This window comes from Uranotaenia lowii, chromosome 3, assembly GCF_029784155.1.
Source record: "Uranotaenia lowii strain MFRU-FL chromosome 3, ASM2978415v1, whole genome shotgun sequence".
NCBI lineage: Eukaryota > Metazoa > Arthropoda > Insecta > Diptera > Culicidae > Uranotaenia > Uranotaenia lowii.
Window position 1 is genome coordinate 16,549,665 of NC_073693.1, and position 26,570 is coordinate 16,576,234.

The window sequence follows — 26,570 nt, forward strand, 5'->3', positions numbered from 1 at the left end:
CCAGCGCTCTACTCAGCAATGCCAACCGAGTCCCATCATTCAAAATCATCGGGTTTGCAAACATCGCATATCGGAGATGAGTGAGATACCAACTGATCCATTCTGAATGTCACTCACTCAGTATCCGCCTGGCTGATTAGAAATGGAAAAGACAACTACAGTTTGATTTTATTCTTACTGTAGTAAAAAAAGCTGTAAAATCAAATAAATTTATTAATTGACTATGTTTAACACGTTCGTCGCCACGCTCATTTTGGTAGTTTTACTAGCCGGGCCCAAAGAAATTTTCAGAGAGAGAAAGCAAAGAGGGAGAACTCCCATATGTGAAACGTGTGACGAAGCTGAGCGGTAAACTCAAGTAAGAGAGCGTCACACGCTTTTTGATGTGACGGGGCCCCCAGGAAGTACACCCGTCACCCAAATATGGGTGCCGTGGCGACGAACGTGTTAAAATCAAATAACATTTGCTAATGATCGGTTACATGTATCACTCGCTCACTGCCTGAACCATTCACTCCTGATCCTAGCCCAACATGATTCGCCGTATGCATCACTCAATGGTGAGATTCCAATTTGATGATAGTGCTGCACTGTTTTGACAGCAAACATCGTGCGAGGTGATCTGTATTTTAGCGATGAATAGAACGATCGATGATCGGATAAGTCCAGTAGCAATCAATAACAAAACCCGATCGCTGTACGTTCAGTTGCGAAGTGCAATCAGGAACATTAATTGAAAATGGGTGATATTCGGAACACTGCCTTTCTGTTTGGTATCCCAAGGATTGCTGTATGGTTCTACAGAATGCCCTTAACAAATTTTCTGAGTGTTGCAGCCATTTTGGTTTGAGAATCAATGCCTCAAAATGCAGCGTGATCACATTTTCAAGGAAAATGAGCAACATAGTGCACGATTATTGTCTTGAAAACAACTGTTCCGTAACAAGAAAATCCTCAGTGAAAGATCTAGGCGTAGAGTTGGATGCAAAACTTAGTTTTTCGAAACATATCGAACAAGTCGTTGCCAAAGCCAATTCCATGAACGGTATGGTTAGCAGGATTTGTCACAAGTCGGACAATGCTTAAAATACTATCGTCTCAATTTATATTGGACTTATCCGAACCACTATCGAATATGCTAGTATTGTGTGGCAGCCATACTACAATGTTCATAAGAATAGAATCGAAAGAGTTCAAAAACGATTTCTAAGGTACGCCTTGAGAAACCTTGGCTGGCAAGAAGATATGCCAGAATATCGAGCTTTATGTATGCTGGTTGGCTTGAACTCACTTGAAATCGCAGAAAATCAATCGACATATTGTTTTTAAAGGATTTGACCTGTGGAAAATATTTTTCACCGTATTTGATGTCCAGATTTCTCCTAACGAAGGACGTATACGACCTTTCCAGCTCCCTAACCGAATTCAAAACTACGCTGGCAATCAACCAAAATATAGAATGATGGCGCTCTACAATGCACATGCTAACGTTATAAAACTGAATATGTCCAGAGAACAAATCAAAAATAGACTTAAGTAAGTTTTTTCATAAATATATTGTAAACACCATTAAAGATAAAAGGCTGAGGATCTATCAATAGTAAATAAATAAATAAAAGACGCAAATAAAAAAAAATACATGAACGATATTTTTAATACCTTTGAGCTTTTGCCCAAAAATAAAACAGTCAAAAATAAAAAAAAGATTCTAGGTTAATTTGTTTGTTGAAACAACAACGAATTATAGACATTTTGTGCATTTTTGAATCTTTACTGTTTTTTGTTTTCTAAATTCCTTTGAAATCTGGATCTGACGCACAAAATACTGGTTGCAAAGCTGAATCGACTAGGTTTCCCGGCTTGGGCACTCGAGTAGATTGCCTCACATCTAACCGTCAGGCTTTCACCAGGATACGAAACACGCGCTCACGAATGTTTGCCACACCGTCAGGAGTTCCTCAAGGGAGCCATCTCGGACCCTTGCTATTTATAATCTTCGTGAATGACCTGTGCTCAACACTTCAGTCCGATACACTCCTCTACGCCGATGATCTGAAGATTTTACGAAAGATCCATAACACTGTTGGCTGTCTGGCCCTGCAAGCTGACATCGCTAGACTAGATGAGTGGTGCCGCTTAAACGGAATGTTAGCAAACGTAAAAAAGTGTAAGATTAAATATAATCTTTTCTTGTGCAAGAAGAACGATCCATTTTGACTATCAACTAACCGGAGTTAGGCTGGAGAATGTGCAGTTTATTCTCGACATAGGAGTGAAGATCGATAACAGGCTCACATTTGCAGAAAATGTCGCGCTTACTTCTGCAAAAGGATTTGCTGCTCTCGGATTCCTACGTCGGAACACCAAGAATTTTGATGACGTTTATGCATTGAAAGCCATATACTATGCTTCAGTACGTAGCATACTGGAGTACGCCGCACAGTGGTTCAAAATCAAAAAAAGTGGGAAAAATTATTAAAAAGCTTTTTTGTTAAAGATTATTGAAGAAAAGTTGAAAAACATAATAAATTAGATTTTTTTTTCAAAATTTGCTATTTTTAAACTAGGAAATTGAATATTTTTTAAATAGTTATAAATATTTATATTAAAAGTAAGTATGGGCTCCTTAATTCCTGTATATTAGTTGGATGAATATTAAAACTGATGTTTTAAGGGGAATTTGCATATGTATTGAAGCAAACAATGCTTGGTTTACTCTGTATAAATATTTTAAATTTGCATTTTTAAACCAAACAGCGTTCCACTCAATGACTTCGTATTCAAAATATAGCAAAAACTAGCAGCTGATTTTAAGATATGTTTTTGATGAGGCTTCCACCTATCCAACGGTGTATAATTTACCACGGCGATCGACAGCGCAAGCTTTATTTTTGCTTCCGAAAAATAAATAGAGTAAATCGAATTTTTTTTATCATCTAATTCTGGGTTTTCAATCAAGCGAAACTTTATTAGTTCATGATATTGAGGACGTTTTTTATCTTCAAACTGTGAATCAGGCGCGAATCTAGAGATTGCTCTTAGGGGGGGTGATTTAGAAAATTTTCAAAAAATATAACCAAATTTTTTTGAGTGATTGGGAAAAATAAAAACTGTGACAGGAAAAATGTTGATGATAAAGATGAAGAGAATTCAGCAGCATGTAAATAATGTTAAAATCAATTAAAAAAAAAAGTTTGTTCAAAGAATTCTGTACATCTGATTGTGGCTGGCTTAGTCTCTGGCAAAACGCAGACAAATGTTTTTTTTTCTCTGGTATGGAGTTGAATTTACGTTTATTAGTCTAGTTGGGGATATGGAATGACCATTTGTCGGTATGATTTGAACTTACTCAAATGAGAATCTCTGGTTTTATGATTAAAACTACGTCTTATTAATTTTGAAACTGTAACAATACAATATTCGGGCAAAAAGCTATTTACACAAGTTTCAGTTATATTTAACCGAAATATCTTCTCTTTTGATTCCATTTTTAAACTGTATGCTGCTTTATTACTTATCGAAACCCGTCCATGTATTTATTCAATAATTTAACAAATTTTTCACTTGAAGTTAAACTAAAATATCAATTTAAAATCCTGAATCAAAAAACAATCTTTAACAAATAAACATTTAAAACACAAATAAGCACGTATCTAGGGAAATAAAATATGGATTGCGGATCATTATATTTAATTTTTTATTTCAGAGGTTTGCTGAATATATTCGTCTTTTTTTTTATCTTTTCGAATACTTATAGCGTTTTTTTCTGTCAAGTCAGTGGCTTAGTAACAAGATTTAAAAATTGAAAAGTTTTATTAACTCCACCAATGAGGTTCACTACAAAGAGCGGACAGACTTTACAAAAAAAAAAAACCTTGCTCTGTTTTGGAAAAAACTAGCCAACTTTTGAAAGTCCAAATGCTTTGCACTTGCTCATTGTTTTTCTTTTTCAGCATTTCGACTTTTCAAATGCTCGGAGTATGGAAACGAAAATTGTGGTGGAGGTACCCGGGGTCTAGTTAAAATGTTAGCTTTGTGATATCATCAATAGTTAAATAAGGTTTAGGATGAGCCTTTAAAACAGCACCTATATCTATTTCATAGATCAATGGGTCTGCAGCAGATACGAACGTCTGATCATTCTGGAGGTCAGATTTGCTAGTAGTAATTGAAAACATTTCGATGCTTTTATGGTTCAGTTCCAGATTTATGTACTTACCCCATATTATCAGCAAATTCGGATGTCTGCAAAGTTAGATCGATCAGATTTTCAGTTGCTACATCTGGAAATAATATCAACTAAAGAGTTGTTTTTGACAGTTCTTACGCACATTTGCCTACGTACATATGTATGGATAAGAAAAGAGCAAATAACCTCCGGAATTTTTGTTTACAAAAAACGTTGATGTCAGTTCAAGGACATGATCGCTTTTGACGTTATTTTCCCACAGTTAAAAAGTGTTACTGAAAATGTCAGAATTATGTCACGAATATTTCTAGCCGTACATAGAACAATTATTAAAAATTTTCATCTGTGGACCCAATAAAATTTTTTTTTAGAAAACCATCACGATGCATAAATAAGAAATCACTTTAGGATCAACTTGAAAATAAATGTTGGCTTCTTTCAGGCTTCTTCAAGAAATCATTCAGAATATCGCTTAATAAAGAAAACCAATCTGCTATCATGCTTAAGGAAATTCCTTAAAAAGTGAGGTGCAAGCTTTGTCCTTTTCGCACGCCCGAAGCCAACACGAATTTATAAACGCGTATACTTTTTATACTCAATTCAAGCATAGTTTTAGCAGTCTTTGAATTCTTATGCACGCGTAAAAATGATAATGTCAAAAAAATGATAATGTTAAAAAATCTGTGACCATTTTACTAATGATTTTTTTTTTCCGCCTGGGGGGGGGGGGGTGATCACCCCCATCACCCCCCCCCCCCGTAGATCCGCGCATGCTGTGAATAAGGTTATAATACATCACTTCGATATAAACATTTATAAATTTTTAAAGATTTATATGCTTTTTTAAGTTGTTTTGGCCTGAGAAAAAAAATCCAATTTTTAATCCTTGTGTTAAAGTTGTCGTTCATGTTTGTTTCACAGAAGGTGTATAAAAGGTCCTAGAAAATATCTAAATACATCATAACGTTCCTAGAATATTGAAGATTCGATTCCAACATAAAAAATTTGGTTGTCGCTGACTTGAAAAATTGACTTTTTTCCGGCTTTTTGGGGATTTGAACCACTGTGCGCCGTCCAGGTGTGGGCTCCAGCTCAAAGCACACAATGCCACCGTCTTGAACGAGTTCAACGATGTTTCCTAAGATACGCTCTACGGCGTCTTCCCTGGAATGACCCGATCCAACTTCCACCGTACGAGGAAAGGTGTGCTCTGATATGCCTAACTTCACTCGAAAAGCGGCGCGTCGAACTGCAGCAAGGTTTTATATTCGACACATTGACCAACCGGATTGACTGTGCGTACATTCTACAGCGTGTTAACATTTATGTACCAACGAAAACACTTCGACAACGTCAGTTTCTATCAATTCCTCACCACCGTACTGCCTATGGCCAAAACCACCCTATTGACAAGTATTGTGAACTTTTTAATTTAGTGTTTCGTCGTTTTAAAATAGACTTAAGAAGAATTTCCTAGTTTTTAAGTCATCAGTCTGTACGGTAATTAAACCAAAGACGAAATAAATAATTAAAATAAACAATGAATCTGATTTATGAATCAGAATACTGAATCCTAATGAAGTTTTTGGTAATTTTCAACGACTGATGATTACTGTTCTTTATATAATTCAAATTGGCTTTTTAGCCAGAAGAAAGCAAATACTAGAATTTACAATTTGCCCGACGTTTCGGCCTTTGGTCTAGGCCTTTCTCAAGGGATATATTGCATTATACTGTATGTGTTCCAGAGTGTATCAAATGTGAGGGGAAGTTTTGCTGGTATACAACCTTTTTTCTGTATGTTGTTATTACTATAATCATAATTCTATAAAGTTTTTATCTGTTTTATGTGTACACAATTTGTTTGAACCTTTTCTTAAATTTGATGTGTTTTTGTGAACTTAGAAATCTGAATTTGAATTCTGAATCTGAATTCTGAATTTGAATTTAAAATTTTCCCTCAATTTGAAGTTAAAAATCCAACAACCCTCGGAATCAATAATAATCAAGGCAAGGCTGCCAATCGGCGGCCATCCTTCAAGTCAAGTTGCTGCTCCATCGCATCCGTGACCTCTGACGGCAATCAAACGAGATTGCACGGCCAAAGTGTTCCTCCCGAGAAAGGTCGATGATTGCGCCCCGCGTGTTTTTTTTGCAAATCGATTTCGTAAAACCATGGGTTTTCTCACGTCAGAAGTTGGCGGTATGTTTTTTTTTGTGTAAATGTTTTAAATATAACTGTATATGAACTATTTCCCGCTCTTTCGTCTTGACTCTACTGCTGCCAATTTTGTTCCTTTCCGATCGGGATTGCATGCACCCCGGGAGCTTGGAAATCGGACAGATATTTCTTTGTTTGCCGTTCCGGTCGCTGGCGAATGTTGATTTTTGATAGAGGAAGAGGAGAAAAAAGTAAGCACCTACCTACCATTTTTTTCGTCCTTCTATCAATATGATAAGGCCGGCTTGATGACGGCTTTGAAAATGTTTGTAAATATAAGTCTCTGCGACGGCGTTACAGTAACAATCACATTGCGCCTCGCGTGCCAATCGGTCACCTACATTCGTTCGTTTGCGCCATCACATCACATGTGGATTTCAATCTCTGTGTGAGACATTCATGCAGTCGAAATCCCAACACGAAATCAATGAGGGCGATAAGTTTGAAGAAGCCCGGCCCAAGGAGGAAACTTTAAAGTACGAAAGACTTACATCACGATATTTACTTTGATTTCCGTTTGCTTTTCCGCCGATTGGCAAACCTTTCAACTTCCTACTGGAAAATTTCTGCTTCCTCCGAGGTAGTTTCGTCATTCATCATCATCGCATCATACCCATACTGGAAAGACGAGACGTCCCAACTAATGTTTCACTTTTTTTCTTCTCTTTTTTCCACCAAACGAAAGGATTCAAATCGAACCGGGAAGCCCTGAAGTCGGTGTTCGAATCGCTCATCGTCACGACACGTGGCGTCATCCAGACGGTCACGTACCGGATCCTGTGCTTTCTGGTCCTGACGCCATTCACGCGCCTCGTGACCCGGCCGGCCATTGCGCGGCTTGTCGACCGGGATGGCAACTTTCGGACGCTACGGGTGAGTGTTTAGTTACCCTACGATTGGGTGGAAGGAATTTTTTTCGATGACGGGTTTTAAAATGTTGTCATAAAAACAGAATAAGCATAAGTAGCCAAAATTTAATTTCTCAGGACCTGGTAAAGAAAGCTTCGTTTTGGTTCAAAACTTATTCATGATGTTTTGAAGAATTTTAAAGTGTTAAACACATAAGTAAATATTTCTTCTGAGGAACCAAGCGTTCTAACGTTTTTCGTGCTCTATCATTATTCTTCATTACTGGACCTGAAACAGGTGCCAATGTTTCTTAAAAGCAAAACTCTTTTTATAAGTGATTTGAAATTTCAAACAAGACAAGAATACTTCACGCATCAAAGATTTTTAAGCGAACATTTTGGAGCTGGTGATATAGCTCAATTCGCAAGTCAGTTGCCTCCTGAACTGATGTCCGCGAGTTCGAGCTTAAGAGTAAACATCGAACACAGTTGTACCGGATAAGTTTTTCAATAAATGTCCGCCAACTGCAACGTAGATATAAAGTCGCGAATGCGAACGCTAATAATCGAAACAAAAAATAAAACATTTTGTATTTATGTCTTTTTGGTCGAGCATTGGTATTCTGAAGATTTAGCTTAAAGTGATGCTTAATGATTTGCTGGAATGGTAAATGAAAAAAAAAATCGCCTGATTTCAACATAAAGCTTGCTTCATTTAGAATTTTAACAATAACAATTGTTTGTATTTCAGTTTTTTATTATTTGATTCCAGACCTGTTTTCATACAAATGGAACATTTTTTTCATACTTTTAAGAAAAATACGGATAAAATTATTTTATACGGTTTCGAAGGTATTCTCGATTTTTTCCTTCAACACGATTCATTAGGCGGTGTGTCCTCCGTCGTTTTATTGCACCAGTTCTTCATCTGATTGATGTCTTTGACAACCTTTCCCTTTGCCTTGTGTTTCCTCTTCATGATTGGCCAGTATTTTTCAATACGGCGGAACTGGGGGGTTAAGGTTTTTCGGAACAAACTTGACCTCTTTCTTTGCATATTGTTCTTGAACGTTTTTGCTGTAATGACAGCTTGCCAAATCTGGCCAAAACTTCACAGGATGGTCGTGGAATCAAATGAACGGTGAAATTCATTTTTCGAGACATTCTTTGTGGTGTGACTCCGACGCCGTGCGTTGTCTTATTTGTAACGAAAATTTTCGTTTTTTTGCCCTAGCTGCAAATGCCCTGCCAAATCATAAGTTTCCGTGCAAATTTGTCGGCAAAAACAAATTTAAATTTGGCTGGAACTTTCTCCCGAGCCGTTGCTAAGTAAAATTTTTGGGATTTGCCCGAAGTCAGCCTTGACATAGGTTTCATCGTCCATCAGAAGATACCCGTCAGACTTGATCAGCACCTGGTCGTATAGCTTCCGAGCACGGATTTTGGCCACAGTATTCTGTTTAATGATTCGAATTGGCTGTTTGCTAGCTCGATACGACTTGATTCCTTCTAGGAGGTAAGTTCTCCTCATGGTACGGCCTCCAGGAGCGCCACAATATGTGCAAAAGTTTGTTCCAATTCTAAATGAAGCAAGCTTTAATGAGATGTCAGAAACTTGATGACATCTAAACCAAAAAATAGCCAGCAGATCGTGGCCTAGAGGATACCATTCTTGTCTTCTAAGCCAACGTTCATGAGATCGAATCCCGGTCGTGACATAACCTGGCACACATAGTATGATGAAGGTTGGCGGTTTTAGCATTAGTGAAATGCTAGCCGTGTATACCTTGGAATTGTACGCCTCAATGAATGCAGCACATGCATGTGGATGGATCTTTTCAAGGGAACATAGATTGCACTTGGAGATCCTACCTAGTTATTTGTGTGCTCGTAGTGCTACCGGTAAAGAACTGCAACTTCAACCAATAGTGCAGGTGTGTCAAGTAGCATAGCAAAGTAAAAATAATAACGCGTGGTAATACCACAATAGATCAACTTAATGGTCGCAGTGGACTCTCTCCCCAACAGGAAAAAAAAACCAAAAAATGCCAAAATTCGACACGCTATATCTCAGAAACTTCTGGACCAAATTCCAAAAATAAAATTCCTTTGAGTTAGGGGAAAGTGTTCCTAAATCCGCATATCGAGTAATATGCACATACAGCCGATTGATGAACTGCCTGGTAAATAAACATATTAAATCAGTCCAGTTTGAGGAGAATACGCTTTGATCACATAGCATGAACAAATTTTTATGGAATACAAAATCCCAGCAAACATAAAATCGCATTAGAAATGATAGCTCAAATCGTTAACATTGTTAATGCGAATCGCAATTCCTATCGAATTAGTAAACGATCGTAAAAATGGTTACTTAAAAGTCGGTATAAATCGGATATGATAAAAGTCCGCCAAATGAGAAAAAATACCTTGTTGTACTCCAAGGAATATTTAAAGAAGGTAGCGCCAAGGCAGCCCTGCTCTAGTATTGGTACATACTGCGACGTCACAATCACGAACAATCTTTTGATTTACAACTTACATTTTTCGTTGATAACTCAAAGGATCTGCTGGAAATTTTTCACTTTGTAAGCATGTTATAATAGAACGATTTTTGTTTTTCAAGATTGGTTCTAAAGCAGTTAGATTTTCGAGTAATTTTTCTATAAAATAGACTTTTGAAATTCGAGAAAATGCTGAATTTTTCCAACCCAAATTTGCAAAACTTTAGAATCAGTTCAAAATATTCCATGAAAATGTTGAAGTGTGTTCAATTTCAGCTTCTTATTATAAAAAGTATTCCAAAAACCGCTGATACTAACGAAAACACAATTACCAGCTGGATCTTTTAAAAGCTGATTTTTTTTTAATTTTCGCACTTTTTTGCATCATGACAACACTGCATAAAAAAAAAGTAAGAAAAAGTGCATAAAGAAATTTAAAGGGCAAACAAACTTCATAACACAATAAAATATAGGCAGTACAACACAATCAAAATGAAATCGGAATTCATTTGCGTTCTAAAACATGTTTTTCTTCAATATTTCTGCTATTCTTGTATGAATTTCCGATACAATCGTTTTTGTGACGTCACAAAAATCCAATATGGCTATCGACACTACCTTATTTGAATATTCCTGGGCAGTACTCTCTGCGATAAGCAGTGCAACCAGATTGCTAAAAATCAGATGGATAATTTGGAAATATTGTCCAATGAGAGAAGCAGCAAATATTGTCTTTGGCAAATGTTTACATGCATTGAGAGCAAAACATGTGCTTTCTCGCCCACTTTCAGGATGTACGAATAAGGTGTTGAATATCGACAAATTTGTATAACTGTTATCGCTTAAGCCAGAAGTTAAAAGTATATTTATATGTAGATTGCCTCCACTTTGGTTGGTAACCTCTGTTTTTTTTTTCGAGTTTTACGCAAAAATTCTATAATCTGTATGAATTATACGTTTCATACAGATTATAGAATTTTTGCGTAAAACTCGAAAAAAAAACAGAGGTTACCAACCAACGTGGAGGCAATCTACATATAAATATACTTTTAACTTCTGGCTTAAGCTTGTTAAGTTTGTTGAGAAATATACCTACAGAAATGTTTGCTGGGATTTGTCGCAATTTGTGAATTTCTGATTTTAAACTGAATTACAGTTAAAAATCAGAAACTCGACAAAATGGAACGATGAGTAAAGTTATACCAAAATGATAAGATATTGAAATAGGAGACGGGTTTTGAATGCCCATATCAGGCAGATGACAGGCCTATATTAAGATCAAATAGGTAAACCATATAAATTTATGCTGAAGGTTTAAATCTAAGCTGTTCTTATAATTTTATAATGAAAACAGAAGAGCTCGATAATGATGAAAAAAAATATCTTTTGAACCTAATATTGCCATGGATGGCTTCCCAAACTATGTTTCATACAAGAAGAACGGATGATATCAAAAATTTTGCCAAATTTCCAGCTGAGAAGTATTAGTTTCTACCATTTTTAAATTGGTACGAATAAAATTCCAAGTGGAATTGAAATATTTCCAATAAATAAATATGCTTGTTTTGGAAATCAGCTATTTTGACTACTTTCATTGTAAAACAATTATCTCAAAAACTGTACGAAACTTCTACATTAAAATTGCTCCAATATATAGAAAACAGATGTCTGCTCAATTGCATATAATTTTAGACACCTAGGGAAGATAAGGGCATAACGAGCACCTGAAGCATAGTAAGCACTTCTCTTTTGTACAAAAGTACGCATTTTCTTGAATAAATTTTGAGGAGGAATAGTTTTGTACTTCCTATAGTATTAAATTTTCACCAAAAAAGAAATCCTAATCATCTTTACATCAAGATGATATATTTTGATACAATTTCTATTCTATCTAAATGAGTTATAATTCAGTACTCGTAGGATGTTAAAACATCTCAAATTATATCAACAAATCTATACGATCATATCTAAATTATATCAGTTTTTGATATGCTCCTATCAAGATTATATATGGTTCAGATAGCATAGTTTGATATTAGGCAGAACAAATCCTATCAAAATTATAACTTATCAAGATATGAATGCTTTGAGAGAAATTTCTAGTGGAACGCCAGTAACCCATACTGTTTGCTAAAATCATGCTCCATTTTAGGTATCCCAAAAATTTGATTCAATTTTATGAATCTGCTGAACGAAACTCATTAAAGTACGGTTTGGGCCGCTGACTTCGATGTCCGTGTTTCATGGAAAGTTATATGCATATCAAAATAAGATACGGTTATAATATATTATAACAATTTGAAACAAATTCTTTATCCTTGAAAGTCAGTTCAATCCTATTCAAGAATGCCAATCAAAATAAGATATAACCAAGATTCAAGAAACTAAGAGTCGAAAATTATGTGAACAATTTTCTAACTGAAAAAAAAATAAATATCTCGTTGAGATATGTTTAAGTTCTTATTTTGATATGCTCTCCTGATCGGGAAGCTTTTATGGTCTTTGAATCATCTTGATCTATAATGTACGCACTGCAACATGATATACACATTGTTCCTCAATTTTCACCATCATTAATTTTCTGATTTTTCACTGAAATCAATTTTAAAAAGCGATTTTACTTAAATTTGTTGACTCGGGGCGAACAGAGCACAATTAATCGGGGCACGATGAGCGTTTTCTGCCGTAGCATCTAGTAGCGAATTCGACTCGATGTAGTCAACTGTATGATAGAGCTACAGCTTCACCAGTTTACATCTGACAATTTTCGAGTTCGATTGCTGTTCGGGGAGATAAGGGCATAATGGCCACCTTGAAAAAAGGCTTATTTAACCATAGAGAACAGCTATAATATGTGAATAACATCATTGTTCCGTATTCAGATACCCAAATAGTCTATTGCCTTATTGGATGAAACTTGAAAAAGAAGATAAAAACGTTCAAAAATGCTTTTTTAAAATTTTGTGCCGAAAGCTGAAAACCAGTCACTATAGGGGCATAATGAGAACCCCCCCTGGGGCAGTATAAGCACCATTAATCGGGGCCCGATGAGCGTTTTCTGCCGGGGAATCTAGCAGCGAATTCGACTTAATGAAGTCAACTGAATAATAAAGCTACAGCTTGACTTGTTTCATCTGACGATTTGGCCTATTGGTAAGGTGTCAGAGAGGTAATCAGTAGACTCGAGTTCGATTCCTGTTCGGATTTTTTTTTGCACATACTCATCATGCCCCGAATAATGTTGCTTATACTGCCCCAGTGGGGGTTCTCATTATGCCCCTACAGTAACTGATTTTCAGCTTTCGGCAAAAAATTTTAAAATGCATTTTTAAACGTTTTTATCTACTTTTTCAAGTATCAGCCAGTTAGGAAATAGACTCTCTTAGAGTCTGAACAAGAAACAATGATGTAAGTCACATATTATAGCTATTTTCTATGGTTGTGTTTCATATTAAATGTATATCATTCGTGTTACTGTGTTAAGTGTAGAACATTTGTTACATGCGAAAAAACTTAATTTTTCGTATTTGATACGCAATGCACAATGGGGAAAAAAGTGTACAAACTGCGAAGAAATTCAATATCTTTCGTCCTACATGACCCAAATTTATGAAAATATACTTTCCTTTTGTGAAAATTTTCGGAGAATCAATTGAACATAGTTTCAAACGCCGCACAAGCTTACGAACGGAGATATAGTGTCTTTTTAACCCCTGATTCCCCTATATTTTGTAAACATTCCAGAAAAACACTGATTCGAACCAGAGAATTTTGGACGAAAATAGACCTATCGTGTGTAATTTTTTGTGTAATTTTTTTAATCGTGTGTCAAATAGGCTTCGTTGCATTCCTCGGAAAACATCACTCATGATACGTTCCATTTGGTTCAAAATTTTCAAGTCCGAACATGCGTTTTCTTAACAATTTGAAAAATGGTGGGGAATTGAGAGTAAAACAGCTATAACTTCATTTTCCGAAGCGTGCGGCGGCCCAAACAGCCTTCATTCGATTCCTCGGAAAAAACTCTCCACAATACAACCCATTTGGTAAAAAATATCTGGTCCCAGCATGCTTTTTCTGAGCTATTTGAAAAATGTTGAGGGTAAAACAGCCATAACTCCTGTTCCTAATCCGTGCGGTGGCTCAAATAGGCTTTGTTGGATTCCTCGGAAAAATTCACATAGGATACAACCCATTTGGTTCAAAAATTTCAAGTCCGAACATGCTTTTTTCTGAAATAATTGAAAAATATAGGGGAATTGAGGGTAAAAACAACCATAACTCCATTTTCTGAAGCGTGCGGTGACCAAAACAGCCTTCATTCGATTCCTCAGAAAAAATTACACACGATAGGTCTGTTTTCGTTCAAAATTCTCTGGTTCGAATCAGTGTTTTTCTGGAATATTTACAAAATATAGGGGAATTAGGGGTTAAAAAGGCACTATATCTCCGTTCGTAAGCTTGTGCGGCGTTTGAAACTATGTTCAATCGATTCTCCGAAAATTTTCACAAAAGGAAAGTATATTTTCATAGATTTGGGTCATGTAGGACGAAAGATATTGAATTTCTTCGCGGTTTGTACACTTTTGTCCCCATTGTGCAATGTGTTGAGGTTATGTGTTGGCTACATACAAATCCTCTGAATAAAAATCTTTAAAGAATGTTTTTATTAAGACTTTATTATTTTTAGACATTTGAAACTTGAAATCTGAAAATGTTGAACAAAATCCTTGCAATTCTTGAACCCACGCTCTTTGGATTTCTGAGCTTGTTCAATTTTACTCTAATTGACTTGTGACTAAGCTTGTGAGCCTACTTGGTTGGATAATTCTATAAATCAAAGCGATCAAAAGATTCTCTTTAATTCAATCACGTGGTCTGGAATGCTTGTTATAGACGTATTAATGAAACATCAAAAAGTATCAAAGGCAATCGCGATATAAATTATGGTTTTAAATGTCTATAACACACAAAATTCCCCCGTGACGTGAATTCACTCTTCAAGACTTTTCTGAACTGTTATCATTCTAGAATTCAACTAATTTACTGCAGAATGAAAAAAAATCGCAAATTCGGTCGCAAATTAAATTTTCTTTAAAAAATTTTTTGGGAAATTTACTTACACTTTATCCATAATAAAATGATATTCAAAACTATATAAAACATGATAAACATTTTTTTCTCTCTTTTCTCGATGGTTTTCTGTGATTTAAATTATCAAAATTATTGACGATTTTTTTTTTAATTCGAGAACTGATAAAAATCACTTGTGAGCGATACAAGCGCGTGGAATGTGTCCTATGCATCTTTGTATCGTGACCAGAAAAGCCTCTCGGAATTTAAATATTGAACTATCAGGTTTTTCCATTTTGTTTTATTAAAATCTTGGATACGAACAAGAATCTTATTTTGGTCGCGCCCCACAATAAATCTGCCTTCTTTGTTAGTGCCTATCTTTCTAAGCGCTTTCCATTTGAACTTGTCATTCTAGGTATTTTAAATGATCTTCACGGAAATAATCCCAATCATTCTAACAAAAATTCATAATTATTTCCATTTATCCGCAGTTGATCCTGAAGCTGACCTTGTCCATGATCATTTCCACCGATAAGGAATCCGAAGCAAAGTTGGAAGAAGAACTGCAGCACGATGCCAGCCTAAACACAGACTTCACAGACAACCGGACGACCCACGACTGCAACACGGAAACCCAAACCCAAGATTCCCGTTTGGTGGACACCGCTGTTCAAACCGAAGACCCTCCCACTCCACCAGAACAATTCTTCGACTGCAAAGAACCGGAAGCCACACCTGCCCAGCAAAAAGCGCCACGCCATGGTTGGGAGCTTCAGAGGCTCGGCAGCAGATTTCCGGAAGATCCCGCCGCCCGCAATCGCCAGAGGAAGAAGAACGGAAGACGGCGAGAACGGTACTTTTCGTCCCTGGCCCTCGTTGTCTATGGAGCGTTGATGCTCTTCGTCGGGCAGTTATCAGCACTTGCCTACTTGCTAAATGTGGCCACAGTCATCCCGGCCGGAATGGTTTTCTTAATCTTGGCTGTCGGCTACATGGGATTCGTACTGATGAGGGTAAGTCAAAACATGGAACAAGATTGTGGGACGAGGCACATGCACAGTACATACTTTTCTACATATGTACTCGAGAGTGATGATGCTTTGGGAAGGCACGTTGCCAGCTGCTGATGAGCAGCGATGCAGCATTCGAACCGCATGGTCAAGATTTGGTGGTGGTGATTAATTAATTAGAATGAATTTCAAATTAATTTGATTCTTTTTTATGTTTTGTTCAATTGCATCACACCACTGATAAACAAGTAAATATAAAACAGAAGGCAAAAAAAAAAATCAATCAATCAATGAATCCAAAATTCAGAACTAATGTTTGAGATTTCAAAATTTTCATTTTTAACGAAAATATCCAATATTCAATTGATGAATTTGGTTTATACCTTTTAGGAGGTCTCACATTCCTTACGTTAAAATTACTTAAATAGAAAAATAAAACTAAACTAATAGCCAAGGTAATAATTGTCGGTCACTTTTCGTGACAGTCCAACCTAAAACGATAGAGAGAGAACATCGTTCCCTAGCTGTGTTTGACAATTTTCTGCAAAAAACAAGCATAACCGTGTGAAAGTACTAAACGGCAAACCAAAAAGACATTAATTTCTATTGCATATGCACTCGGACATATGAATATAGGGAAATTCCGAGCAAATGAACACTCTCAAACAAAGCCAGCGCCGGATTGGATTGGATTGGTCTGGGGGACATTGTCAATTGAGTTCTAAATATCTCCGGTCCTGACCTCCGGCAACCTTACCAGCTAACATGATGTTCCGGGGCGTTTTCCGATCCGGTGCATTTCAGCCCGGAACAAGATTTTAATTTGTTTCAATTCATATTCAATTATATCGAATGGCATCATAAATTACCGCGTAGTGTTGCCAAGTCAAGCAAAGCCACACAACAATGCGGTTACTGGGCCGTTTTTAGTCTCCGGCCACCGGACTCTAAAACAAGCAGGGCAATTAATTGTTAACTCAAACAGTATGCAGGGGGGAGATCCCAAAAATGGCATTAGGTAGCTTCAGCTACCAGCTGTTTATATCTACAAATATAGGACATCCGTGGCAAGAGGTAGTCGGAGTACAGCAATGTAAATCCTGTTAAATCAACTGACGGACGAACTCTCTCTCTCTCTTTGGTTGTTTTCCCAGCACGAGGAAACAACATCACAGAGGACATTTACTCCAGTGGATAGAAAGGTAGATAGGCAGGGATGAAACTAGGATTGAATAACTAGCTTAATTGGTAATTCATAAATAGAGTTCCTAACACCATTTTTATACGCCCTGCAAGCAGACTTCTAAACTATCGACATTTTCTCTGACAGTCGCACAGCTTGCTTTTATCAATTTCATTTTTTGTGCCATCAAATGAATGCGACCAAACACTTGCAGAACAGTCGACTGCCATCAGATGAAACGACATCCCAAGTAACCAAAAGTCCCATAAAATAGGTACAAAAAAGTTTACTCAGCCCCATCATTGATATGAAATACGTTCTATGCAGCTATAAATTTAAGTTCCTATTGATACTTTTAAGTTAGAAAACAGGCTTAATGATCTTCTATTCAGCTTCCAGTGGCCTTTTAATTCAGCTTCCAAAAAATCGTGAAATGAGCAAAAAATTCTCTCTGTCTCAATTGGCATCGGTTCATATCACCTTCTCTTGATTATTTACTATGTTCAGTACATGGTGCCTCCTCCATGATGCCACGTGCCGGATTCCAAACTCGACAAATTGCTCAATTGCTTCTTTCCTACATTTCCTTTATATATCGCATCAGAATGGTCTCTCAACTACCAAATTACTTATTAAAAAAATCTTGTCCGGCTTGGGGATCGAACCTCGACCTTAGTGGTGAGAACCAAACACGCTACCACAAAACCACGACTAGATGTTGTTCTAACTGAAACTATAACTCGAAGTGGTGATGTGATTTGGAAAGCACCTCAATGCACTTTTTGTGACATAGTAAATCCCGTTTTGAGCTCTTTTGTGCCCTTTATGTGACTTTAGTCCCTTACAATGTACATATAAATCCTTTTTTCAACTTTCAAGTTCATTAGATCATTAGGCCCGGCTTCGACCAGACCGAACTGAACGCCATCAGAAAATTCAAAAATAACCGAAATTTAATCTCGTACAATCCCAATTATAGATCGAAAAAGCGATTAAGCTTAACTGAAATAAATTCCTTGGATTAAAAACTATTGATTTTGATTCAAAAAAATCAAGGATTTAGCCTCTTGCTGAAAATATTTGAAAGACTCGAATTTCATTTGAAAGTTTTTTGCTCTCCGATCAAACGATTGCGCACTCCTTGATTGTCAAGATCAAGAACGATGTTGTGGTTGTGGACAAGGTTTTAAGAGACACAAGATTCTCCGACTTTCACAGTGAGTAGGCGAGGAGTGAGCAGGGCGCTCAATGAGTTTGTTTCCAAACATAAGTTTATTTGCTCAGCTATTCTGTGGTTTGTTGGTAAACAAACTCCATGAGCTGCAGTTGCAAAGCAAAAACGGCAACTATGGCTGAATCGGGAATTCGACATACGGTAACACCTCCTATATATATACACCATGGTTGCGGATGTCTCCGAAAAAGTTCAAACGATGGTAGCTTCGTTCAATCGTTGGTAGCGATTGGTTTCTACTGGTTTCTGTCAAGTGTTAGTGGCTTTATGGGCTAATGTTTTGGTCGAAATAGGCAAGTTGACACTAGTCGAAACCCCCCGAAAGGGGCAGTACTTGCAAGAAAGTACAAACCCCCTGAGAGGGGCAGTACATGAATGAAAATACAAACCTCCATTCTAAAGGGACAGTAGTTGAATACTTCGGAAAGACCCAAATCGCACATTGATGACCATTCAAGAGAATTCATAACAATTAAAGTGAAAAACAAAATGGCGATGAGAAATGTAACGCTGATATTTTGGTAAGCTCGGTCAGAAAATGTCGGTATGAAAGAATGATAATTGCTTGATGATGAAGAGGAAAAGTTTTTGCTAAAAATAGTTCCTAAGAGTCATATACTCGGTACTTTGGACAAATGAACAACAGATGGAAATCCCAAAAATTTCCAATAGTCCTTGTAGAGAAAGACAGATACAAAGCTCAAATCGAATGTTCAAACCCTTCGAAAGGAGCAGTACAAACCCCCTGAGAAGGGCAGTACTTGAAATTAAGTACAAACCCCCTGAGAGGGGCAGTACTTGAAAGAAAGTACAAACCCCTGAGAGGGGCAGTACTTAGAAGAAAGTACAAACCCTCTGAGAGGGGCAGTACTTGGAAGTAAGTACAAACCCCCTGAAAGGGGCAGTACTTGAAAGTAAGTACAAAACCTCTGAGAGGGGCAGTACTTGAAAGGAAGAACAAACCCCCTGAGAGAGGTAGTACTTGAAAGTAAGTACAAACCCCCTGAGAGGGGCAGTACTTGAAAAGAAGTACAAACCACCCGAGAGGGGCAGTACTTGGAAAAAAAGTACAAACACCCCGAGAGGGACAGTACTTGAAAAAAAGTACAAACACCCCGAGAGAGGCGATACTTGAAAGGAAGTACAAACCCCCTGAGAAGGGCAGTACTTGAAAAAAAGTACAAACACCTCGAGAGGAGCAGTACTTGGAAGAAAGTACAAACCCCCTGAGAGGGGCAGTACATGAATGAAAATACAAACCTCCATTCTAAAGGACAGTAGTTGAATACTTCGGAAAGACCCAAATCGCACATTGATGACCATTCAAGAGAATTCATAACAATTAAAGTGAAAAATGGCGATGAGAAATGTAACGCTGATATTTTGGTAAACTCGGTCAGAAAATGTCGGTATGAAGGAATGATAATTGCTTGATGATGAAGAGGAAAATTTTTTGCTAAAAATAGTTCCTAAGAGGCATATACTCGGTACTTTGGACAAATGAACAACAGATGGAATACACAAAAAATTTCCAATAGTCCTTATAGAGATAGACAGATAAAAAGCTCAATTCGAAAGTTCAAACCCTTTGAAAGGGGCAGTACTTGAAAGGAAGTACAAACCCCCTGAGAGGGGCAGTACTTGAAATTAAGTACAAACCCCCTGAGAGGGGCAGTACTTGAAAGAAAGTACAAACCCCTGAGAGGGGCAGTACTTGGAAGAAAGTACAAACCCTCTGAGAGGGGCAGTACTTGGAAGGAAGTACAAACCCCCTGAGAGGGGCAGTACTAGAAATTAAGTACAAACCCCCTGAGAGGGGCAGTACTTGAAAGTAAGTACAAACCCCCTGAAAGGGACAGTACTTGAAAGAAAGTACAAACCCCTCGAGAGGGGCAGTACTTGAAAGTAAGCACAAACCCCCTGAGAGGGGCAGTACTTGAAAGGAAGTACAAGCCCCCTGAGAGGAGCAGTACTTGGAAGAAAGTACAAACCCTCTGAGAGGGGCAGTACTTGGAAGAAAGTACAAACCCCCTGAGAGGGGCAGTACTTGAAAGTAAGTACAAACCCCCTGAGAGAGGCAGTACTTAAAAGGAAGTACAAACCCCCCGAGAGGGGCAATACTTCATAGGAAGTACAAATCCCCTGAGAGGGGCAGTACATGCATGAAAGTACAAACCTCCATTCTAAAGGGACAGTAGTTGAATACCTTCGAAAAGACCCAAATCGCACATTGATGACCATCGGCGTTGATATAGAGCTCTGGGAAGCTCTAATTGAACCCTACGAGAATATTTAATTTTTATCTAAAGCTTTGCGAAGGAATCTTAATTCCCTGTGAGGATAATAGGCTGCCGAGATTTCTTAGGATGATGATGATAAACAAAATAACCTATTTTAATATCCCTGCGAAGCTGAAAGGCGCTGGAACTGAGTACTGCGAGGATACTCTGAAAACGTCATGTGAGGAAAAGGGAATTTTGAAAGCTTTGAGACTGAGTATTGTGAGGATTGCTTAAATAATCTATATACCAATTAAGTACATACCTGTGAGGATAGCAAACTGTCAAAAATCCCTTAGAAAATGATAATATTGAAAGCTTTAGGAAGCTGTATTTCATTCAGTTATCTGAGAAGCAATTATAAGTTCCTGTGAGAAAAAAATTATAAAATCGATACGCTTTTGTGGAAAATCTTTAAAAACCATTGATATTCTTGCGGATACATAGCTCTGAGAAGCTTCTATTTTCGCTATGAAGTAACAAAAAACATTGAAAGTAACAGATAAAAAAAAATATATATAAAAAAAGATTAATCGGTCAAATATTGAATACGATTTTGAATCTGTAAATATAATGATATGTAAAGAGCCGTCAAAAAATTAAATCTTATTTTAATCCTAAACTAAAAGTTACTAAAAACTATGAAAAACATTAAAATAATGTTGTCTTTTAAGTTTACTGAGAATGCGTAATAATGGAATAACATGTGAATGGTTATCTAAAACTTTTGAGTTGTTCATATGTTAATTATTAACTGAAAACCAAAACACAAATGGATTTTAATTTCAGATTTAAGTGTATATATGATAATCACGGATATCATGGTAGAAAAACAGCTTTTGTTCGATTGATATTCGGTTGTAGATAGTATGTAACAAAAGTGATTCCTCTTGGTAATGTGATATTAAATACCCAGTGATTTGATATTTCTGTTAGTTGAAAAATAGTGGATAGCCAGACCAATTTCAAGAGTTTTTGGCAATTCATAGTTGAGAGCAGTGAGGAATCTGGTTTAGATTACTATGCAAGTGCATCTAAAAAAATAACTCTTAAATGGAGCCAACAACGAAAGTAGTGGAAAAGCTGCTTTTTTGATCATTTAAAACCAATCATTTGAAACCAATCAAACCAATTAACATTTACCTTTTAAATCAGTAAATGGGAAAACTGTATTATTTACTATTTAGCTAGGTGAATGCGAAAAAGTTAAAATTTAACGAGAAAGATGGATGGAAAAAATCATTTCACTTAACGGTAAACTTGACATTTTTTTATTTTTCCGTGTAGGATTAGTCTGGATCCTTGGAATGTACACGCTCTTTTTTTTAAACTCAAAATTAAGTATTTTTGGTTCAAAACAGCACTTCGATGGCTTCCCTCAACTTTGAGTTCGACTGGGCAATAGCAAAACTAAGTTCTGATAGGCATACTCAATACTAAGTTCGGCAGCCGAACTCGGATTTATCCTTTTCTTTCGAGGGTAGCTGATTTTCAGGGAATTAAAGGATGATTAAAATTTGTTGTACCCGGATGTTGCTGTTGCGGTACATTGCATTGCAATTACAGAGCGGTGGAAAGTTTTGACAATCCCGGTCAAAGAAAACTTCCGGATGTTACTTCCCACGGGAAGTAAACAACATCCGGAAGTTTCCGGACATTCCAAGCCGCTCACCATATGATGACAATGACGGACAGAATTTTACGCTGACACGGTGAACATGCATTTCATCATGAAGTTCCTTCATAGTCTTCCGGTAATTGTTCCGGAACGACATAATTTTGCGACGTGTTCGTTGGTTGCTGTTCCGGTTCGGACTGAACTCGCTAAGTGTTTTCAGTCCAACAAAGAGAGTTCAATTTTTAGTTCATAAGGTCGAACTCAGCTTTGATCCCTCGCCGAAGGAAAAAAAGGGATCAATTTTGAGTGCGCAGTTCGAACTCCGTTTTGATCCATCGCAAGGAGGAAAAAAGGGTACTTAACTTTAAGTTCATAGAATCGAACTATGTTTTGAACCTCAGTCGTACTTAATTTTGAGTTTAAAAAAAAGAGCGTGTAGATCATTTAAACTCCCTTGCCACCCATTTAGTGCTTACACCTTTTTAGTGCTTATATTGAAAATTTCTAAAAAACAGCTTTGTTTTCAATTCGAATAAGTATAATGAGGCTGGGTTTTTCTTTCTTTGATTACGTGATTTAAATATACATGAATCATGCAATTCTTCCCAAGGGTCTTATTTTTCTGGATATCTTCCAGAGTAGGCTGGCTGTAATGTCAAAATCGAATCTTAAAAGATCTAAATTTTAATTTTTATGTCAACATGATTTAAAATTGATATATGAGAATAAAAAAAAGAAACTTTGAGCGCCCTGAGACACCCCTGAATTAAGAGATGAATCATCCGAAAGGATGATCGTCCTTTCGTGTTCAAAGTTGCCGCTTCGCATATTTCCTGAAATTGGTATTAACTGCAGGAAAAGAGTCTTATTTGAATTTTATAATTTGTTTGACACTTTTTTGTATCGAATATTTTATTTCGAATATCTTAAATCAACTGCCTAAAAACGCCCCTGTTCCGAAATGTGTCGCGATCCAAAGTTAGCTTTTCGCATTTTCCGCATTTCAAATCACTCGGCTTGAACGTTGCTAGACCTACATAAGTACGTATAAGTAGGTTGCTGGGCTAGTCAAGTTTTAAGCTAAACTTTCTAACTCTTCCGCTAGAGTTTAGGTTCAGGAAAGAGCTCATAGCTGGGGCAAGCAAGCAAGTCGCTTTGCTTTGAGGACGTTTGTTATAGGGAAAAAATTAATGTTATTTTTCAGGTGATGCCACCAATCAAAAAAACTATAACGGCCCTACAATTTCCGCTTATGGCACCCCCAAAAACCCAAGTGACTCGGTCGATTTTCAGCGGCAATCCACGTGTCAGCACGTGTGATTCTTTGTTTTTTTTTTTGAGGAAGAGTTTCGGTGCCTAAGGAAATTCGAACATCCAAACTAGCTTTAATTAATTACTTTTTGACATGCTTTAGGTTTGGGGGTTTGGTTCGGATGAGTGGACATGTTTTAATTTCAGTTTTATTCTTTTTCTTCTCTACCTTTCGCTAGATACTTTTCCAGGAAAGCCGGAAAGCGGACCCATCCAGGCAAAAGACGAGCCCCCAATTTGCGACGACAACAACGACGACGACGACGACTACGGTTGCCGTGGTTCCGAAGGTGGCCACGAAAGTTCCCAAAACCAAAGGACTTCATCCGATTCTGGTAGCGATTGGGAAGCAGTTGGCCTCCATTGGGCAGCAATCGAATCGGGGAAGTGCCGGCAGGATGAGCAGAATCTCGAATGTACCCTCCAGTCCCGGAAGCAGAAGCCCGAGGCTGCTCTGTGACGACAGCAAAACTATCAGCAAAATGAAAATCCTCTAAATCGGGTTGCATCATCCCGTGTCAAGCTTGCTGATAAATGGAAGAAAAATTTGAAAAATGTCAGCCAACAGCGAAAGACATAGAACAAATCACCCCACTTCCCTCAAAAACCTCGGACCCAAAGTTCGTTCCACGATAACCAAAAATAAATTACACACAGGAGGAATAAAAATGATCGAGAGAAATTGTCATGTACTTTCCAAAGTACCAACTCGCTCGCTCGGTGGTGCAAATCGACCCCAAAAATGCCTTCCCGAAGTGGTTGCACCCCAATTTACCCCCTCGCCCTCCAGAAAAGGGCAGGGGGATTGAAAATTCTTGAAAAACCAAACAGGCTATCATCATGAATCGATTCACGTTTTAGCAATAAAAATAGTGCCTACATTTGGGGGTTTCGAGTGAAAAAAAAACGCGAAACGTGAACAAACATAATGTATACTGTAGCGTGTAATGTGTAAGGTTAGGGTGTATCATCATCTGGTTCCTGCCCCTGGGTTTGAGAGGTTTCCTCACCAAAGTAGGCTCCCAGATAGCAGATATATAGATTGACGGTCCAACTGAGTAGGGGGATAGGACTCAGTAGGGCTGACTTGAAGATGGCAGGGAAGTGTGATGTATTTTGTTTTTTTTTTCTGTTGCTGTAATGTTTATTTCCCCACTCGCGCCTACTGTGTGAATCGATTGCTGATGTTGGTACAACTTATTTTATTCGGTTGTTTTTTTCTCCGAGGTAGCTGATGCTAATAGTTAGTGTATTTAAGTTTTCTTTTCTATATTGTTGAGACCAGGATCTGAGATCTACTACCAAATATTTATGTACTTTTTACCGCTATGTTGATCATAACTATGTCATGTCAAGGTTTGCAAGCTGCAGAATCAAGAACGAAAACCGTATACGTAATTTGAGAAATAGAAACATTAAATTATACGAGACGACGGGAAATGTATGCATTGGTTATATTATTATTCCAATAAAAATTGTAGGCTTAAGAGAACTGGAGCAACGTGTGTTTTTTTTTCTTCTGAAAGATTACCGTCTATCAACAACTGTGGAAAGGTCAAATGTGATTGTGAGTAATCCACATCCTCACTCTACTTGAGAATAGTGAATCATCAGCAAATCAGACAGTTTAATTCACATTAAAATAATTAATATTCAGATTCCGATTCTGTTTAAAAAGAACCTTCGGAAAAAAACTGTAAGAAAAACGTAAAAATAAACAGGAGAAATTATATTCCAAAAAATGGAAATCGAATTTAAGATTTCATATTTTTTGACAAAAATGACAAAAATAACAAAAATGACAAAAATGACAAAAATGACAAAAATGACAAAAATGACAAAAATGACAAAAATTACAAAAATGACAAAAATGACAAAAATGACAAAAATGACAAAAATGACAAAAATGACAAAAATGACAAAAATGACAAAAATGACAAAAATGACAAAAATGACAAAAATGACAAAAATGACAAAAATGAAAAAAATGACAAAAATGACAAAAATGACAAAAATGACAAAAATGACAAAAATTACAAAAATTACAAAAATTACAAAAATGACAAAAATGACAAAAATGACAAAAATGACAAAAATGACAAAAATGACAAAAATGACAAAAATACCAAAAATAACAAAAATTACAAAAATGACAAAAACGAAAAAAAAAATGACAAAAACGAAAAAAAAAAATGACAAAAATGAGAAAAATGACAAAAATGACAAAAATGACAAAAATGACAAAAATGACAAAAATGACAAAAATGACAAAAATGACAAAAATGACAAAAATGACAAAAATGACAAAAATGACAAAAATGACAAAAATGACAAAAATGACAAAAATGACAAAAATGACAAAAATGACAAAAATGACAAAAATGACAAAAATGACAAAAATGACAAAAATGACAAAAATGACAAAAATGACAAAAATGACAAAAATGACAAAAATGACAAAAATGACAAAAATGACAAAAATGACAAAAATGACAAAAATGACAAAAATGACAAAAATGACAAAAATGACAAAAATGACAAAAATGACAAAAATGACAAAAAAAATGACAAAAATGACAAAAATGACAAAAATGACAAAAATGACAAAAATGACAAAAATGACAAAAATGACAAAAATGACAAAAATGACAAAAATGACAAAAATGACAAAAATGACAAAAATGACAAAAATGACAAAAATGACGAAAATGACAAAAATGACAAAAATGACAAAAATGACAAAAATGACAAAAATGACAAAAATGACAAAAATGACAAAAATGACAAAAATGACAAAATGACAAAAATGACAAAAATGACAAAAATGACAAAAATGACAAAAATGACAAAAATGACAAAAATGACAAAAATGACAAAAATGACAAAAATGACAAAAATGACAAAAATGACAAAAATGACAAAAATGACACAAATGACAAAAATAATAAAAATGATAAAAATGACAAAAATGACAAAAATGACAAAAATGACAAAAATGACAAAAATGACAAAATTGGCAAAAATGACAAAAATGACAAAAATGACAAAAATGACAAAATGACAAAAATGACAAAAATGACAAAAATGACAAAAATGA

General features: G+C 36.5%; 1 protein-coding gene across 1 annotated transcript in view; it reads left to right on the forward strand.

The window, feature by feature from the left end:
• Positions 1 to 24,970, forward strand: part of LOC129755181 (uncharacterized) — a 33,867-nt gene extending 8,897 nt beyond the window's left edge. The window contains exons 2-4 of the mRNA XM_055751550.1: positions 7,096 to 7,283; positions 15,330 to 15,851; positions 23,653 to 24,970. Coding sequence (XP_055607525.1) covers positions 7,096 to 7,283; positions 15,330 to 15,851; positions 23,653 to 23,970 — 1,028 coding nt within the window. The 3' untranslated portion in view covers positions 23,971 to 24,970. The remainder of the gene's footprint in view (positions 1 to 7,095; positions 7,284 to 15,329; positions 15,852 to 23,652) is intronic.
• Positions 24,971 to 26,570: the final 1,600 nt, after the last annotated feature.